At 38.5% G+C, this 20,429-nt stretch overlaps 1 protein-coding gene across 1 annotated transcript in view; it reads left to right on the forward strand.

Moving 5' to 3' along the window:
• LOC135472988 (neuronal acetylcholine receptor subunit alpha-7-like) overlaps positions 1–910 on the forward strand; it is a 45,766-nt gene extending 44,856 nt beyond the window's left edge. The window contains exon 10 of the mRNA XM_064752747.1: positions 344–910. Within this exon, the coding sequence (XP_064608817.1) occupies positions 344–793 (450 nt within the window). The 3' untranslated portion in view covers positions 794–910. The remainder of the gene's footprint in view (positions 1–343) is intronic.
• Positions 911–20,429: the final 19,519 nt, after the last annotated feature.

Below are 20,429 nucleotides of genomic sequence, written 5' to 3' on the forward strand. Positions count from 1 at the left end.
GTAAACCTTCTGTCTAATCTACGTGCACGCCTCTACGTGCACGTTAAGCCACCACCCTTAACACAGTGCTTCGAGGGGAGGTAACCGTTTGCAACCAATCGGGGTAAATATGCTTCCACCCATGTGATTCGCAATGCGCGACAGCAATTCACTATTTATTCAGTATTGATAAAAATTGTATGGTTGTCTCGATGAGTAGCGATAGGGAATTTTTAAACTTTAAATTTCACCATAGCATTTTGTTTCAAACGCTGGCAATGTGGTATTACCAATTTGGGGGAAAAAGCTTTTTCGACACCAGTGAGCACGTGTAACACTGAAATATATTTATGCTTTCTTGCAGGTAAACAAAATCATATGTGAGTGGTTGGCTTGGATATTGATGATGGAGAGGCCCGGTAAAGAAATCTCGCGTAAGACCCTTATGCAGAACTCCAAACTCCGTGACATAGAGATGAGTGATCGAACGTCGAAGAGCTTACTAGCTAATGTACTTGATCTGGATGACGACTGTCCAGTTCCGGTTTACAACAAGAGCAATGCCAGTACGTTATCTCGACGAATGGAAGACGGTATGCCGACGGTGAATCATAGGAATGAACTTCTTCTAATCCTGAAAGAATTAAAAAAAATGACGAGTAAACTGAAAAAAGACGATGAAGAATCGGACATTCGCAGTGACTGGAAGTTCGCCGCCATGGTCATTGACAGGCTGTGCTTATGGATATTCACAATTCTTACCCTGGTCTCGACTATAGGAATTCTGTGTGCTGCGCCTCAGATTCAGTCGTAGAAGAAAATGGGCAATACCTTCCACGAGATTCCTAAAGGTTTTCTTTGGGATATGTGGTGCAAGGTAGCCAGGCTTAGGTATCCATTTGGCTTGATAAAAAGCCTTGGATAATGTAGTTCACCCGGATTCGTGTGGGGAATACCCTCTCCGGCTTGCATTGCAATCACTTGGCATCCATTTGGCTTGATAAAAAGCCTTGGATAATGTAGTTCACCCGGATTCGTGTGGGGAATACCCTCTCCGGTTTGCATTGGCATCACTTGGCATCCATTTGGCTTGATAAAAAGCCTTTGGATAATGCAGTTCATCCGGATTCGTGTGGGAAATACCCTCTCCGGCTTGCAATGGCATCACTTGGCATCCATTTGGCTTGATAAAAAGCCTTGGATAATGCAGTTCACCCGGATTCGTGTGGGGAATACCTTCTCCGGCTTGCATTGCATAACTTGGAATCCATATGGATTGATAAAAAGCCTTTGGATAATGCAGTTCATCCCAATCGGAAGTCGTATACGCACTCTCGTTTTGGTTTTCGGTTCGGTTATTAACGTTACGGGTTTGTTGTTGACTGTGTTTCAGTGAATTATCATTGACATTGGTCATATCTAAATACAAAAAGTTATTTGAAAAGACAGCTGTATTTAAACTCAAGAGGAATTCTGTGGCCGTTGATAAGGTCAAAAACATTTTAGTTGGTTACAGATGTTTTCTTATGGTTCCTCGGTTTTGCGACAGTCGATTTGTCAAAATTCAACAAACGCTGATACAATGTTAATGGAGTATCAAGAAGTCTTTGTGATTTGTGTAAGTCCTGTCCTGTTGTGCGCGTGGAAACTTTCACAAACATTTGTGGAATATTACACGAAAATTTGTGGAATATCTCGATTCTGTTTCAATAATTCTTGTGGAGAGCCCCGGCAGTAGCTGTGTACAGTATCGCATTGGTGGAATATTTTGGCAGTTTTTGTCAATAAGTGATCTTTCACATTTTGTAGTCTAACGGTCTAAGATCTAAAGATCCGCGGCGGAAAGCGGATATTCATACTAACTAGTTTGTATTTGTATTTCTCAGCTAACAAGCCATGAATCTCACAGGGAATGCCCACAAAAACAACGATGATTTCTGAAAACATTTCTGCATTTTGGAATGATTTGAAGTACCTAACTAACATCAAATACTCGGAATGACTTTTGACACCTGCATATTCGAAATTAGCTCAACGCGTTTGTTTAAATCGTGCATTCATCATCGGATTTACAATTTGTGAGTACGAACAGCACTATTGGATAACAAAGGATACCAGAGTCACGCACATCAGCATTTTTTCTGGAGACGTGAATAATATGAATATATTAATGACCCAGCATCAAAGTGTACAGATTACTCAGTCTTTCTTCCAGAGATGATTAATCTGAAACTCCCCTGTAAAGATTCGAAAGCAAATTCCAGAGAACATCAAGCTCCGTGATGATAATGAAATTGTCTGTCTAATGATATTGAAATAGGGTGTCAGATGATATTCAAATAACAGGACGTTGAATTGTTGTGAAGCATTGGCTGTACAATTTGAACTTTGTGCTTTTTGGAACTAAACATGAATTTGTCATTTGGAAGAGGAAGAGCTGGCTTTCGACAATAACAAACATATCAGTATTTCTTGATAGGTTTTTAAATCTTCCAAAATGAAATTGTTATATGTTACCTCAGCGAGTAACTAATTTAGTAGCCTAGTAATTATTAGTAATTGTTTTAACTTACAACTAAATAATTTATCAGAAGAAAGTTACTGCCTCTACCTCTCTCATGTATAGTATATCTGAAAACCATACAGTCTGCTTGCGTTAAAAACATTTATCCCTGAGCAAAGACGGTTCGTCTATTTCTATATAATCCAGTGCGTCACTCAGTACCTATTAACCTCCACATTATCTTGATATTTCATGTTAAGGGAAACAAAGCAGGCTGGAATGGCCATTGCCTGGCAAGTTTTAATGTATATAGTTAACGTTGTATAGAATAACAAATCGTTCTTATCGCCTGTTAAGAAAACTTTTTAACGAACACTGTTTCATTGGAAAGATACGAGTCTTCACAAGATACAAAGCATCAGTGTGTTTCATCCTACTCACGTTTTAGTCGGACTTTGCTAATTTGTGGTCTCGTGGTTTGTCGAAAACACTGCTGGTTCAGTGATCAAATTATATGTGGATTTCGGTAAAGTAGAAATGAGTGCTGTTATGTCATTAGATTTATATTAACTTGTATTCATAATGTGAATAAATCTCTGACATAACCAAATACAAGAAAATCGTTGAATCGCATGTCTACAGCAGAAGTGAAGGAGCTTAGAAGAATATCACGCATTCCATTGCTAACTCAATAAAAGCATTTAGGAATCCTCATATGTTTGCTTGGGATTTGAAGTCACTGTCAATGTTATTTCGGTCACACTAGAGTGCTGTCTCCCAGTAGCCGAAAAGATGCTGAAATATACTTATTGTATGGCCTCACTGGAACACCGTGCCAAAGACAATGAGTATGACATCTCGTAATGTACTGACACTGGACCCAAACTTGTTTGGGTTACTACATCCAACCAGGAGATTCCAAGGTCACCAAGGTTGTCCGACTCCACTCGAACCTTGATTTAGGCTACGTTTCAGTGGTTTTCATGATTATTTTGTTATTATTGGAGACCGGAAGGGTTCAGTCATCATTGAACTGTGTGGCTTTCTTAGAAGGTGTTTCTGTTCATCAGTTAATAAAATTTATCAGAGGAAGTCTTAACGTTGGGGATGTTTTTAAAGTTATGCAAGTGATTATTTAATTGTGGACTTAAAACTCTGTTGTTGCTATGCGTGGGGCTAAACAATTCGGCTACCTTTCGCATTGAATATTACTAAAGGAAGAGAATGTAACGTTCTTCAACATCCAGACAGACAAATGTTAAATTAACGACTCAGCACCTTTTGCAGTCACATCGCGTGTTTGTTCCTTAATAAGAGACTTTATTCTTGCACCACTTTCTTGTAGTCTAGAGATGGAAATGGCAAAAATCGATTATTATGTAAGATGTTTTTCTTGGTTTCCTTCCCAGAAGGCTTGTCAACACGTATTTATGCGCGCCGTGCTGTGCGCTTTGGATGACGGCATAAGATGACATTTTTCCTCAAAGCCTTCTGTGAATGAGAAAAAGAACTTTGTCAGTGGTCATGATTTCAGAAGACACACGAGACGAATAGGGAAAAACATCTTCAGAGTATGTCTCATTTTTAGTATTCTTTTAGTATTCTCTGTTAGCCTACATTCTCTCGGCCAGCTGAACCTGTTATAGTCATACCAGAACTACGTGTATGTCGCCTGTGTGGGTCTGTTTTCATGAAGATTCGTTAGTTGGCAACGTTATACAGTTATGGTAGTCAGGTTAATTGAGGTTTTATCTCTCTGTATATGTGTTCTCCAAAATGTTTTCTTGCCTACTGCAAAATTGTCTAGTGTAGCTTGTCATGCTGTCAGAGGCGCTTCGTTCCTCAATGGAGCATATCCTTCTTATTGCTTAAATATCTTTGAAACCAGACGTCATGTAGCATTCCCAAACTTTCCAAACGAAGTGCACGAAATTTGGTTGTATTACTAAATAACTTCCTCCTGTTTAAGAAGGCGATTATTTCAAAACTATCCTTATTTGCCTGCTGTATGCATTCCCTGAAATTATTAACAACATTCATAATTGTTTAAAGAAAATGCAGCTAACTATTTGTTTATTTCACGAGATTTTGCAATACAACTTTATAGATACGTGTATTTTTTTCAGCAGTAAAATCATATTCACCAATCTATATAAATGTTTATAGACTTGTCTGTGCATTGGATGGGTCGTCAGCAACCTGTCTGGTTTCCTCCCATCAATTTGCTGACCCCATGAAAAATTTTTGAGAACGGTGTAAAACGCCAGTAAAATTATATAATAAATAAATAAATACATAAAAATAAATTTGTCTGTGTATTATGCAGATTTTACAGTGTTTCAGCACCATACAGTATGTCCCGAGTTATGCTTAGAATACATGGAAAGGAACTCTTAAAGGAAGATTATGGTTTCAGGGCAAAGGCAAAAAAGTTACGTAACTTTTTTCATTTTTGAAGCATATTTCAAATTTCTTTATAAATCTGTCAATGCTCGGAAATATGGGGAAATTACGTCATCGATGAACTCTCTACTTCTCTAACTTGAAAATGAAATTCTGAATTAATTCTGCTACTGCTATGAAAATCGGATGTAAATTTATGATTTCCAGGTTTCCCTCCGCTTTTGTGTATTCCACATAGTGTCTAATCTAAGTTTTTATAAAAATGCTTCAAATACGTGAGCTTTTTTTCACTTTTTGTAGAATTTACGGTCACCAGTGCATTCACAATTTTTGAATTTTGCCTACTTAAGCGTAGAAAAATACTTGGAGGCCTGGAGAATACTCTGTTTTCAATAATCTTTTTTGAATGTCACCTGATGCTCCAAAATATGTGCAGTGAAAGACAAAATTCAATAAGATTCAGCAGTGCGATCAATACTGACAGCAAAGTCAATATTGCATTCCAGGATTACAATTTAGAGACTCTTTAATAATACTGGATGAGTTTCAAAAAGCATAGTTAAGGTGAAAATCAAGAAATATATGACCAATGACCTGTCAGTTATCTATTTGATTTAGACGGAAATTAAATGGTGCCCTCTAGCCATCATTCAATGCGGAGAGAAATAGTGGAATTTAAGAAATACAATCCTATGATGTCGACAGCAGATAAATGTTGAAAATTATTTTCAAGTAGAATATGTTCTAAGATTCAAAATCAAATTCGGACTATTAGGCATTTTTACGCAATACATATTTGATTTTTTTTTTGGAACAAATCGAAATCCACTTTGATTCTCAAGAGGATTGCAATAAGGATGGCAGTTAGCCGATATGAGTTCGATTTGTTACAGATTTTCATTTTTTTGTGCTCTACATAGAGAAACTGCCACCCAAACTTCTTTCGATTTGGCACATTGTGAAGTTGTATGCGATGACTTCTGTAAACTTGAGGTACCACACTCTCATTCTCCCAGCCCAACTTCCGGTCTCTTTTCTTGGGCTAATGACCTCCTCATCTCCCTAGACTTTCCGATCGTCTATAGATTCGCAATTTGGAAAACCCATCCATTTCCTGCACTAGTTGCTAAGCTCTGAGAACCAGTAGTCATTGTATTGACAATATTGAAACTGATTGTTCAGAGATTCTGTGAGAAGCCTTCTTTGACCAATGTAAGAAAGTTATCCGCTGCTCTCCTTCTCTCTAGGCCCACTACTATGAACAAAAGCCCCAAATTAAGAATATATTAACATTTAGTTGACCGATTTTATGCTTGTGTATAAAAATGCAGTTAAATTATGAAAAATCTCCCTTTACATTTGTCTTTGATAGTGGACACCCAAGTCTCCACACGTTTCACTTTAGTGGAAGCATCTGCTGGTTTGGCCGCTGTAATGTAAACGAAATATTCTAGAGTAGCGTGTAGGACACATAGTACTTACGAACCTAAAGAGAAGCATCATCATCAGATTTAGACTTGTTTACAATAACGTGAGATTCGCAGGCATAACACAATCCAGTCAAAGATTTGAACCGCATTATTTAAAAGGTTGTCTAACACTTTGATTTGATTCTTTGTGGTTCCTGAATTGCTAAGAAATGCTAACTCTCAAGAAATGCAGGGGTTATAAGATAAATAGGGTGAAATTTACAGCAAAATCTGTGCAATTAAACGATAAAATTAACAGTTGATTTATTGCTTTGGATGGCTTTAGGTTTCATTACCTACAGGAAAAAAAAAACAATTTCCCTTGTAGTTAGCGTTCAAGGGACGCATGTATAAGACAACTTGGCCCACACTGACAGTGACTAAAACAAGTCTGGTACCAGCAACGCAATATCAGTGAAATCAGACTGATTCACAGCTGTCCAATCGAGTGTATAATGTGTAAAGTATTTTATTTAGATGACAATTGCAGTTTTGGTGGGTTCCTCAGGAAGGGAGAAAACTCCTACTGACTAACTATAGACGGGGTTATTCCCCCTCCACCTATTCTCCCCCAGAAGCGGTATAGGTGATTGTGGGGTTAATAGCAAATAGAACAACACGTTAGACACTGTAAAGTTTCCAGTAAACCGAGCAAACTGTCTTTAGTACTTACGTCGAGCTGTAACCGTCATCGATTCGGAGGTGTTCGAACAGATCTAACGTTAAAGATTCTGGTCGATTTCATATGTAGGCTACGTACTGGCATATAGATACATATAGATTTATTTGTTCGTTGAATTCGTGGATTCATCATGAAAATAAATAAAAATTACAATTATCCCAAACACATGACATGCGTAATATAAAATACTTTTGTAGTTGAAGTTTAGATTACCTACAAGTAAATTGTATAAGGAGTGGTAAGCCTTTATTAGCTGATGTAGGGTCTGAACTCAAATTTTTGTTCTATTCAGGAAAGCGTGCATGTTGATGTTAGCTTTTACACGCTTATAGAGCGCAGATATTTCTGGATTTGAACGAATTGCACATTTAACTATAGCGAGCAATATTTATCAGGGGGAAAGGCCAGTGCAAATCGAAATGTGTCCAGAAAACACTTCCATTGCTATCAACATTTTCAGAAAAATTCATGGTCCAACACGGCATGATAGGCCTACAATTGGAGTGTTGGACACAGGCTCTTACCCACTTGTTAAATATTACTCGGTCTCTTAGCATTATGCCAGTCATTGTCACTGAAATCAAAAACAATATTTCTCTCCCTTTAACCGTGATTTACAAAACCTTCCTTTAAATACATGGAAACGATTTTCAGGGATATCTGATAGAATTCCATCTATTTAAAAACTCTGAGGTTTGCAATGATTTTTTCTGCTAAAAATGGCATCCCTAAAACCGATATCTTTTCAAAATCGTTGTCAGTTTAATTTAATACTCTGGGACAGCAAGTACCCAAACAAACAAAAGAAAAGATCAGATATTAGTGCCCAGTTAGTTATCCTACCTGCTAATTTATTGTCAGAAGTAAGGTATAGCTGTTAAGGATCAAAATTTTCTTAAATTTATGGAATGACAAGACACAATAGATTTTTTGATTAGTTTATTTGGTTTCAGTTTAGAGAGTTTGATCACTTATCTGACAACAGTCAAGTTACTGTGGGGAGGTAACCAGATTGCCGACACCAAATCACCGTCCTCCGCTAGGTTTCCTGACATACCACCTGGCCGAAGCTAAACCAGGGATATGTCATAAATAGAATGATACCTAACAAATTTTGGTCTGGCCGAGATCTAGGAGATATTTCTCAACACTTCCTGCGGTATGTCATTTTTATCCTGTTAAGGTACAGCATGGCTTTGTTAAATACAGAGTCAGTACTAAGAAGATCAGTTAATGTCAGGCTAGATTAGAACAGAAAGCCACAAAAAGGGCCCTTATCTGAGATACAAGAGACCTTGGGGGAGATCTACATTGGCATTGATGATAACCTGGTTACTTAATGCAGCAAATGAAGTTAAGAGGTCGGTAAATGACAAATGTTTTGTCTATTAACTGAAGGCAATGTTAAGCTTAACACGTATAAGACTGAAATACCTGCTTCCGGACATATGTACAGTACTATCAGCCTTCTTCGAGAGTTCGCTCATGGGATCGAACCCGAGTCTGGCCAAAGCCAAAAAATTAAAGTGGTATTTCCTACTGCCTCCCTTGTCACTCAGCGGTGAGTAGTTAGAGAAAAGAAACAGGACTGATTGACCTGGTGTTAATATTACGCGATGGTGTCATATCTGGTGTCTTCGGTATGATACTTCAGTGGTGGCAGCACTTTAGCTGCATACAGTTTTAACTGACACAAGTAGACACAGCATATGTACACACACCTAATGACTCGTCGCTGTAACATGAAAAATAATTAAGTACGAGGTAAACCATCAAGTATACATACATACATACCGATTTAAAGTTATATTATCAGAATATAAAATTAACCTCGCACACCTGCAGATGTATAAATTACGCCGGATCACATATGTCTGAGATGTCTATCTCCTGTTCGTAAACACCTAAATGTGTAACCCTGTGAATTAAATGTCAGCCCAGCAATAACATTGTGGAAGTCCACGTAGGATCTTGAAACGGTTCAGAATGGAAATGTTAATAAAAGAAATCAGGCAGGTCGTATTTAATGTGGCTCTGTTGATCCTACTCAATAAACTAGACCTAATAAGATTGCTGATGGCGGTAGCACGAGCGACATCCAATCACGACTAGAGAGAGAATTGCCATTCTTGAAGCGAGGGCGGCCATCAGCAACCCACAGGGGAAGCTTCATCCTGTGCCTCATCAAATCATCGGCCATTAACGCTTATCGGGTACTCTGATAAATAAACTGAAGACCCCACAGTTGCTGGACTGTTATATGATATGCGATTCTAGCCACGTAGAGCTTTGGTTAAAACTACAATGAACAATAAAAGTCAATTTGTGTGTATTTGATTAATATACTGGAGCTGACGAGACGGGACTAACAAGACAATTCTATTGGTAGAGTGTTCGAGACTGGAGATGAAAGTAACTACAAAATAATTCTTAATTGTACGTGAAGCAGTAAGGCTGAACAGAAATTTGTTCAGTAAATTCGTACTGTCATTTCTACATTTAAATCTGGAATTAGTGACGCACCTCTTGGTTTCGATCTCTTGACTTAAGTGGGTGTATGCGGTATTGCGAACAAACTAAATAAATGAATAACGTGGCCAGTAAATATCACATTTCCTGTTCTTCAGCCCAAGTGTTGACAACGAGGATAAGCTGAATATCTCCATTCTTGTATGCAACTCCCTAAACTCCTTCTCACCTTTAACAAAACTGTTTGTTCTTTTCTGTTTTATGTCACATTTTTTGGTGTATGTTTTCTCATAAAACGCTACGGCAGCACCGGTAGAAAACGCTGGAGTTACGCTAGAAAACGCTTGAGTTACGGTAGAAAACGCTACAGTTGCGGTAGAAAACGCTGGTTTTACTGATATGTGGACATCTTAACGTGTGTAGTAGTCGTCAGAGTATCCAATACATATATTGCTGTCTCCATCTATTACATCACGTATTACACATGGCTTAGTCTAGCACCCTTCCTGTGTCGGGCACAAGGCCAAAACTCCGACGTGATGCATGGCCATTTATCACATGACTGAAGACACATTGTCTGCTCAGGCTTATCCTGAAGAATCGTGTGGCTAAGCCGTCATCTGATTCTTCAGCGCCTTTCTATCAATGTGAGAGGAGATAAACTCTAGCTTATGCCAGACACAAGTGATACCATTTTGTGAGTTATTGTCTGGACAACTTACGATACAGTATCTCTATGGTACATGGAAAGGAAGATCCCTATCCACCTACAAAGATAAAAAAAATGGTGACGACATGCAGTTTCTCTTGTGACTATTACCACGTGACCACACACTCAGCCCTGATAGCAGGTATTATTAATTAAGGAAAACATTAAAAACTAAGCTACTAGAATATATTTTCTAAAGAAAACTTCAAAAATGTAGCGTGGGATAATGGTGGTACTTACCATGATTAGTATATCATGAAGAAGTCGTCTTTGGCGAGGACCTTTGATATGACCGAATTGGTGTTGAAAATGATATGAAAAGCCAAGCAATCAATCAGTAAATAAATTAATATTTATATAATATTTATTTATATACTGTGGACAGTCTCCACCACTGCAATAAATCTTACCCGTTTCTTTTAGAAAATCGCAAAAGAAGAATGAATGCTTCTAGAAATTATGGCTTAGAGCTCCAACGGCAAGGTTTCAGTCATATCGTAAAAACGAAGACGATAAGCGAAACCTGTATATAGCTGCAATAGGTACAACCAGCCCACTGTTCAGACATTGAGGATGTCTAAGCATCATCCCTTGTTTCTGTATTGATATGTTGTCTATGACACGATCTTCGCCATAATCCAGTCAAGCTCTGTCCGCCCCCGCAAAAAGAAAAACTCGATAGCATCACCCGCTGGCCAGTATTAAAAACATTATACTGCTCGGAGCTCACCAAATGTGGAAATATTTACAGCGCCGATCTAGGGCCGCGCCAGAATTGCCGCTATAAGAGAAGAAAATGGCATATTCGTTTCAGGCAAGGGCATCTTTAATTGGTATATTTCGTATTATTCATTTATCAGCGAAACACATTTATTAAATTCTCTGTCTGGAGTTTCAGCTCAGAGGTAATCACACTAACAAGCGAATGACGACATGTTAGCTTTTATACAAAACTTCCTAATATCCCCTATCATGTTTCACTGCAGGGTATACCATGGTAGAGATGTTACAATACCGTTGCTTGTTTGTGATTGCTTTGTGGTTAAGGTTGTCGCTTAAAAATGCCATTTGGTTTCTCCGGGCATTCTGGTTTCCTCCATCCATCAAACTGGCCGCCGTTGTGTAAATAAAAAAAAATCTCCACAGTACTGAATTAAATGCCAGAAAAATTAAAATACATTCGTTTCATTCTTATTGTGCGTCTTGCTTAGGTGTATTTCACACTAGTGGTCAGCGATAATAGCCGGTGAATAAAAAAAAAGTCCAAAACACATGACATACTCTTCACGTCAATTTGCGATGTGCGCTCATAAGCATAGGCGCATGCGCATTCATAAAATGCACGCACCTCCACGGCAAAAATGAGAAGAACGTCAAGCAACCTTCCACAGATCTGTTAATTGAACAATCTGGGGTATCAAGTCGTCTTTTTTCGTCAACAATATTGTCTTTTTTTTACATGACGATAATTCTATAACATGAAATTTTTGTGTAAATTTATCCCACATCTAAACTCTGGCATGTAGAGGTTAGCTTACTTTATTTATGTTAATTTCTTTTTCTCTGAGCGGAAGCCCTTCAAGGTTTTGTTGACTTCACCGAGTCTATCTCACGGGATTCACGCCCTGAACGCATAACGACTGTGGTGGAGAAACTCCACAATATGCCTGGCAGCGAGCGACTCGGGGACCATTAGTGTCCATTAATCACGTCACCTGTCAGATTTCGCCGGGAAAAAAATTGGGTCAAAAATTTAATGATCTAGTGTATTGCTAATATGTTGGCATTTTTTGAGAAGTTTCTGCGTAAAATACGGTTACTCGCATAATTTTTGACAGGCGAGGCAATTGTGAAATTCCAGAGCATAATATAAAGTCGATATGATGCAAAATGTATAAAAAAATGCTGACATATGATAAAGTGAACTTAGACGTCATTTTAAAATGTTTGGGTTTAAATGATTTAATCCTGTCAGGACTTAGTGTATTTCAAGTTTATTTTACTCACTGGAGAAGAAAAACATATGCACTGGCGAATACAGGCTGTATTATTTTTTTGAAGGTTTTACATCGAGTAGCAAATATTACTGCCGCTCAGCTTGCCGGGGGCTCAGCTTTCGTTTTCTGATCAAATGCTTTTTACTTCACTTCATGTACTTCCCACACTGCTGTCCCTTCATGTCAGAGCAAAACGTTTTTACTTTCCCTGCCTGATCTACTTGATTCATTAATGCGTGAGTGTTCCAAGTGGAACTTCAAAATAATAACTGAATTAGTTAATTTCATGGAGAAGTTTGAAGAAAGTAGCGCTGCCGTTTTACTTAACATTTTCATCATGTTTTATGACATTCTGTAGATGGTTGTCATGGAAACAGCGTGATCCTTCCCGGTAGGAGACTGAGCACACGTATAAAACCACCTGCTTTTCAAAGGAAAGTAAGTTACTTACATACTAGTAAGTGATCTCCAAAGAACTCCAGGCGATTCCACCTAAACGACCCTGATCTGTCTTATTGCTACCAAGTAAGGTAGAGGAACAGGTAGGCCTATTTCAAATATGATCTATCACAAGTTGGGACGGAATGTAGTAGATCCAAACGGTTTCAGAGTTTCTCTAATACATCACCGTTTGTGTATAGTTGTGCCCATAGAGCAAAGAGGTAGAACACAAGATTCGCTGGGTGCCCGCAGAGTATCATTTTTTTTTCTTCAGAGCTTGAAACTGACTTGTTTAGACCCGAAGTGTTCCCTTTTAAAAGAATGAATGAATGATTATGGCTTAACGCCACATCAGCAATTTATCATCCATATCGTGGCGAGTATAACAAAGAAATCACAAACCAAACCACCGCCCCCCCCCCCTCCGAAAAAACAAACAAAACAAAAATAGCATCTTTACCGCACGGACACCACCCACCTCCGACAGTGTGATAAAACATTGTCCTAGTGTGTGATCTCTTTATTTATTTATTTGATAGGTGTTTTACGTTGCACTGAAGAATATATCACTTGTACGACGGCGGTCAGCATTATGGTAGGAGGAAACTGGACAGAGCCCGGGGGAAACCCAAGACCATTCGCAGGCTGTTTACAGACGATCCCACGTACGCCCGGAGATAAAGCCAGCTGGACTTGAACTCACAGTGACAGCATTGGAGCCGTGCTGGCGTGTTAACCTCTCGGCCACCCATGTTCCTCCTAGTGTGAGGCGTACTTACCTACCACGCTATATGTGAGCCATATGTTTCAAAGCTTTAATAGTATTGGCACAAAACCACATCATTTCACTGACATTGTTTAAGGATTTCTGCAAACGAAGGTCATAACAATTTTTAGAAACGATATTTCAGCAGGGGAGAAGCACTGGAATTCTCTGTTCTCATGCAAATGTGAAGCTTTTCTAGACGACGAGATATTGAGGAGAGCGACATTTTTAAGGACGACATCACTTTTATGGCGACAACACTTTTGTGGCGACTACGCTTTTATGCGGAAAGACGCCTTTATGGGGAACGACACTTTTCGGGACGAAGCGTTTGCTTGAACTTTGAACAAGCCTAAACAAATAGCTCTTCGAAGGAGGTGAAACAAAATGTTTTGCTCATTAGTTTGATTGTTGCAAATATTAACAAAGCAGAATCTACAAACACATGGTATGGCAGCGTTTGTATTTGCTAAGCAAGGCGTTTGCTTCGTCCGTACTATGTATTATCTGTAAAGGAATAAATATATTATCTGTAAAGGAATAACTAATCTTCATAGTCATTAAAACTCTTTAAAACCTCTGTAAAATATTATGAGGATGACCTTAAATTGTAGACCTTTCAACGGTTAATTTGAAATTAAAACGTAGACAGACGTGGTGACATTCACAAAGCGGAAACAGTTTCAATGCTCTATGTTTAAATACTTGTACTTCATTTACACTTAGAAATAACCAAAGACAGTGTTATGTTGTCGTAAAAAATAAATCCCTGTTGGTGGTAGTTTTATTCTGGGCCTGATTAGAAGACGTGTAGTGGGTGTTGTGAAAGTCGAATAACAGATTTAGAATTTACCGGAAACAAAGTTACTCCGGTAACTATCCAGAATTGATCCGGCTGTAAACAACGTTTGCACACAACACCTCAAGGAAATGCTTCGGTGAACAATCGTAAACGGTTCGGTGCTTTCCGTTGTAATCAGGAAAACATGACGGCACATTGGATGGCAAGACAAAGTGCAAAAAAATGCGTTCTTCATCAAGAGAAAAAAAAGAAGCAATCACCGGATGAGAATTGCATCAACACAGGAAGTAATGGAAGGAAATGTCATTCGGTCTTCGTGTGGCCTGGGGCTGCGCACTCGCCAGGAAGAGGCGGGTATTGCAGGAAAATTGACCACAACTCCGAAGTCGCTTTAATTTGAAGAGAGCGAAACACAGACAGCTTGTGGCAAGATACAACAGGCAAATGACACAGAGACACAGATGTATGCAACACAAAGGTGTATGTAGACCCAGTGACAACTTGCTACAGCACACAGGTTGATATAGACACGAAGGTAATGTACGGCAACACAAAGTTTTAGATAGATAAAGCGGCAAGTACTACACCTATAGTTTAACAGAGAAAGACATAACGTACTGCAACGCAAAGGTGTATTCAGATAAACACGCAACATAAGGCAACAGACAGGTTTATATATAGACACGGCAAAACATGTTCATACAAAAAGGTAAGGCATGCAGCAAAGATGTTTATATAAACAGGCAACATAAAACCGCACCGCAACGAAAAGACGTACCGTAACAAAGATTTATATATAAATTGATCAAAAATGTAACTATTGCAATAAAGACATTTATATATATATATATATATATATAAAGGCATTTATATATATATAAAGAGAGAGACAGATAACTTACCACAACAAGCAGGTTTATATTGACACATAAACAGAATATATCAAAGTACAAGGCACATGAGTAACGTACGGCAGAATAAAGGTTTACACTGATAAAGAGGCAACGTGTGACATAATACCGGTGTTACAGACGCAGCGGCAATACATGCCCACGTGCAGGTTTATAAAGCCAAATAAACGGCTTCAACAAACGAGTCTTTACGAACGCATGAATGCCTTAAGGATTCCTAGTGTTTGTACAAATGGTTTGTAGACTTCTAAAAAATTTTACTGTGTAAACAATGCTCTTCTAAGGTTGAAAATCATAACACACTTATGTTGGAGTTGATTAATGATCTGAACTATGATGACAATACTTCCTAAAATACGTTTTTGCTATGTTTCTGATGCTTTTCTTGCTCAGCTAATCCACGGTAGACAACGATGGCAGGATAGTGTTGAAATAAATTTGAATTGCCTGAATCCACATTTTATTGTTTAGCTCACTCGTAAAAATATGGGTTTTTGGAGATTCGTAAGTAGTTTATAGAATTTGACGTCAGACGTATCCTAGGTAATAGAGTTATGTTCGATGGGTTGCTGTTAGGAATCAGTCATGTCGAATTGCCCACAGAAAAGGCATTGGTCTCATTTTAAAAAGCACAAGCTTTACATAACGTCTGTTCTGGTCTTGCAATCATTCATGCGTCGACGGCAAAGTTACTGGCGAAAAGCTGGTTTGCTGTCCCAGAGTGGCATACTCAGTCATTCTACGCGCTCCACTTAAGTGCCCCTGTCTCCCTTATTAAACCCTATACCTCTTATACACAATATGTGTACCTGCAGGTGCACCCTTGAATTATGCTGTCCGCCTTTTTTCTCTGATCTGGAAGTTCAGCTCCATTTACCAGTGTTTATCTTCGGCCAAAACTCAGTTAGCATGTCTCAGATTTGCGCTATGCACGATTGTCCACTACAAACTTCGTCTAACAGGGTCACCGAACTTATGCACACAGTATAAAGTAAAGTTCAAAAGAGCATTTGTCATTTGTTCCAATTCACGGGAGAAAGGATCATCATAGAAACGGACCACTGTCCATACCATAGTGTATCCTGTGTAGATCTTGGCGAAACCGCTTATAACTCGTAAAGTATTCTTCTTTAACAACAGTCAGCGTTACACTTTTTGATGGTTAGATGAATCTGTGCCAAGGAAACCGATTACTACCTACCAATCGCCAGACAGAAAGGATCTACATGGACTTTTCGGACAAAAGTTGTCTTATTGTGTTATTCGCTGTTTTCCGTCCACCCACAGATAACTGTGGACGAGTACTTGAGAGTACATTTTTCAGGCAGCTTGATGCACAACTCCTTTGTTATGACAGATGCTTCATGACTTTACTGAACAGAATACCATGAAACTATTCAATGTTCAATAATTTGGGAAAGTTGTCATGCTTTAAGCGGCTCTCATATATATTTCACATTGGACCGACATCTTTTTTACTCTTCTTTTCAAACCTAATGATAGAGATTTAACGTCACATTGCCCTGTCTGACTGACACTAATTTAGCGAGCCACTGAGTAACATATATATTTTAAAAATTATTAAACGGCATCACCTGAAAACAAAGAACTTGTAATATCAGAGCATAATATTAAAATTCCTTAAAGCTCAACTCTTACTTGCTTCTGAGGTTTACAAAATAATGTATCTTGAAACAAAATTAGGTCCTTTGTAGAAACCGTACCTTATCAGTAATAAGACAATAAAATCCAAATCTATGTAGACGTCCATCAGAAAAAGGATCAGCTGTCCAATTGATAACTTAAGATTGAGAAAATTGAGGAAAAGCACCGTTACAAACAGACCCATGAAGTTGTTTCAGAGCCTATTTAATGGTTCCTATACAAGGGTTCCATCAATCTCTAAGGCGGAGAACAATCGGCGGACAATTGAGGGCGTGAAGTGACCACTACAACCAGTAGTTATCGCCCACTCAGCAATGTTAAACTAGACAGACACGTCATCCCTCATAAAGTGCAAGATAAGAGATTCTCATCAACACATCTGCCAGATAAAACATCAGGTGACATCTTCTTACTTCGTGTGAAAAAGCCAATTCAAGCTTTACCCTTAAGTTGCTAAGATACCCTTTAGATGATTAGTCTTTTTTTTTTACACAATCAATGGTAAAAGTTAATCTGAAAGAAAAACAAACTATTTGCAGCTTTTATTCAATGGCTTTCGCTCTACACTATGTGACGCAAACCGATTTCGAGAACAACGTTCAGTACAATCCATCATAGAACCGCAAGGGTATCTGGAGTAAGATACTATAAACAGTCCTGTAAATTAGAAGAAACTATAGTTTTCAGTGATGCCGGAAAGACACAAGAAATGTTTAAGACCTACATCAAAATGTTTTATCCATGACTTTTTCAGCATTTCCATACCGAATTCAAAAATGCCAAGTTTTGCCATACTACCTGCTCACCACTGGTAGCTCAGATCGCATTAATCAGTGGATTGCATTTTATCACCTAGTACGAAATAAGATGATTGTAACGCTCTGTCCTAGTTCAGATAACATTCGCCGCTATTCGAGCCACGTCTGTCTGTGGTTGTGCACAGAGCAGGAAGCCAGACAGAACATCAGCTACATCTACAGCAGGCACTTTCTAGAACAGGGCGTTGTTTTTTTCTCCTGGTTATCTATTGCTTTGGGTCGTCAACTTTCTCGACTCTTCCCCATCCATTACATTGTTAACCTGCTGACTGGGTCGAGATGTTTAACTGTAAGCATCCGTCAACAAAGCAAACAGCTCGATTACATCAGTTTCACATGACGTAACTGTACCAGGTATGATATGATAAATGGTTACATGGCCGCAGCCCAGCATGAACAGGAAGGCAGTGGAGGCTCTGTTGTATGAAATAAATTCATATTTATTTACTCATTTGATCTATATTTCTGTCCGTATGTATTTATTTATTTATTCTTATGTGGTCTCCAAGTTAGAGAGTAAGTAATTGAAAGGCCAGCATGACATGAAGTCAAAGGAAGTAAAACTAAAAGTAGATAACTCGCATTTGTATCCTCCACCGCAGAAATTTGCGTTTGTATCCTCCACCGCAGAAATTTGCGTTTGTATCCTCCGCCGCAGAAATTTGCGTTTGTATCCTATCTTGTAATGATAAAGAATCGTCAGACAATGCTATGTCCACAATCAGGTTAATTTAGTAGATTTGGGTAAGCTGTGAAAAAATCCAGATTTGACAGGCTACCATGACTATAGTAAAGTCGACAGTATAACAACATATGACTGCCACAACTGTATGTGTATGTTTTCTTTATATTACACAACTGTTATGTAGAAAGTCAAAAGGAACAGTATTTTGTACCTTTTTACCATAAAAATGTACCGAAAGTATTGTCAGCCAACAAATGCATAGGTTTATATTCTGTCGAAGTAACGTTAATATGGATTGGTGTGATAATATAAAGCTATATGTCTATATTTATGTATATTTACTACGAGTACTTAGCAGTCTATAAACCATGCGCCCCATTATCCATCCACTCAGTAATATATAAACCCATCCATCTACTTCTCAGCAATCTACAATTCGCCATCCATCTTATATTTGTTTATTTATTTGATTGGTGTTTTACGCCCGTACTCGAGAATATTTCACTTACACGACGGCGGCCAGCATTATTGTGGGAGGAAATTGGGCTCCATCTTATAAACCTCATTTCCGTTGACCCACTCAGCAATCTATACCCCACCAACCCGGCTATCCATCCAATGATCCGTCCAGTCTTCCACCCATGTTTTCATCAGTACAAATCTATTACCTCATCATTCCAGCTTCTCTCCGCCTGTCCACACCTGTGCAAGGCTGGGGCGTGTACAGAAAAGATTGCCCTACCCCCATACACTCTCCCGGAGTCTAATTGTGTAATACCATACGTAACCAATCCATCAGTGAGTGTGGAATATGTCAGGAAGGGGGAGATTAAGACTTGCCTGTCTGTGAAAAACCGACAGCGCGTTAATTGTCTGTTTGTGTACGCACATACGTACAGCACGCTTGCAGTAGGTAGTACGGAACACGGTTAACTTGTGGACGGTTTAACTCGGATCTCCTCATAGCCAGAACAAACACAGTTAATCAGTTATCAGACTCGCCCAAATGTCTCGGTAAACACATCAACAGTGGAGAGTTTTGGGTAAGCAAATCGTTTGGAATACATCGAGCGAGAGATTTACAAGCCGTACATGTTAACATCCGCTTCACTACAGAAAACATGGTTTTAAGTTGAGGATACTGAGTGTAGGTTTACGCGTGGAATTGGAAGTAATTCTGAAAAAGGAGATCCAATACGGTTGTGGAAGATATTTTCTGATTCAAATAAAAGTCAGTGTATTTTTGACACTAAATGTCACAACAATTACGGAGGAGTTGTTAAGAGTACAAGACATTTTATGCAACTGCACAAGACGAAGACTACGACTGGAGTATCTATGAGCCAATCATTTGATTGACCAGCCAACATAAGCACGTGATAAAGGTTGAATATAACTGATCCTACGTCGATGCCTATCAGTTTATTTAAATACTTTATATTTTATGAAGCTGCCATTTTACCTGACGAGGCTAGTCAAAGTGAACCGATGGAAATGCACTAGTTACGATTTACACCGGAATTATAATGTAGCCCTTTTCACACAGTGTTGTAAAATAAGATGAAGTTATCTTGGGAAAAAAGTTTGGAAATTATGTCTTGTATTGAATTCTAACAACCGAGTCTCATTTTAACCTTTGATCAGATGAGGTTCAGATTGACTTTTGAGACACATGAGTTTATGTTAACTTTTGAACATCTCACTCTCATGTTGAGCTTTGAGATACCTGAGTTTATGTTAACTTTTAAACATCTCACTCTCATGTTGAGCTTTGAAACACCTGAGTTTATGTTAACTTTTGAACATCTCACTCTCATGTTGAGCTTTGAGACGCCTGAGTTTGTTAACTTTCAGGCTTTTGGAAATACATCTTATTCTCACGTTTCCGGGTTTTCCGTTAATTTTAATTTCATTTCATTAGGGTTTAGCTCCGTATATAAGAGTATTTCACCTACACGATGTTTTACTCCAACGAAATTGGGCAACATTAGAAGTATTATGTCTCGGTTCACTCCTAACTATAACGTACTAATGAGTTTTTCATGTAAAAGACAATGCATCAAGAGTGCTGATAAAACAAGCTGGCAAATTCACCTGACACCACTGTCCGACTGAAGCAGATATCAGTAC

The sequence above is a fragment of the Liolophura sinensis genome, chromosome 8 (assembly GCF_032854445.1).
Source record: "Liolophura sinensis isolate JHLJ2023 chromosome 8, CUHK_Ljap_v2, whole genome shotgun sequence".
Taxonomy (NCBI): Eukaryota; Metazoa; Mollusca; class Polyplacophora; order Chitonida; family Chitonidae; genus Liolophura; species Liolophura sinensis.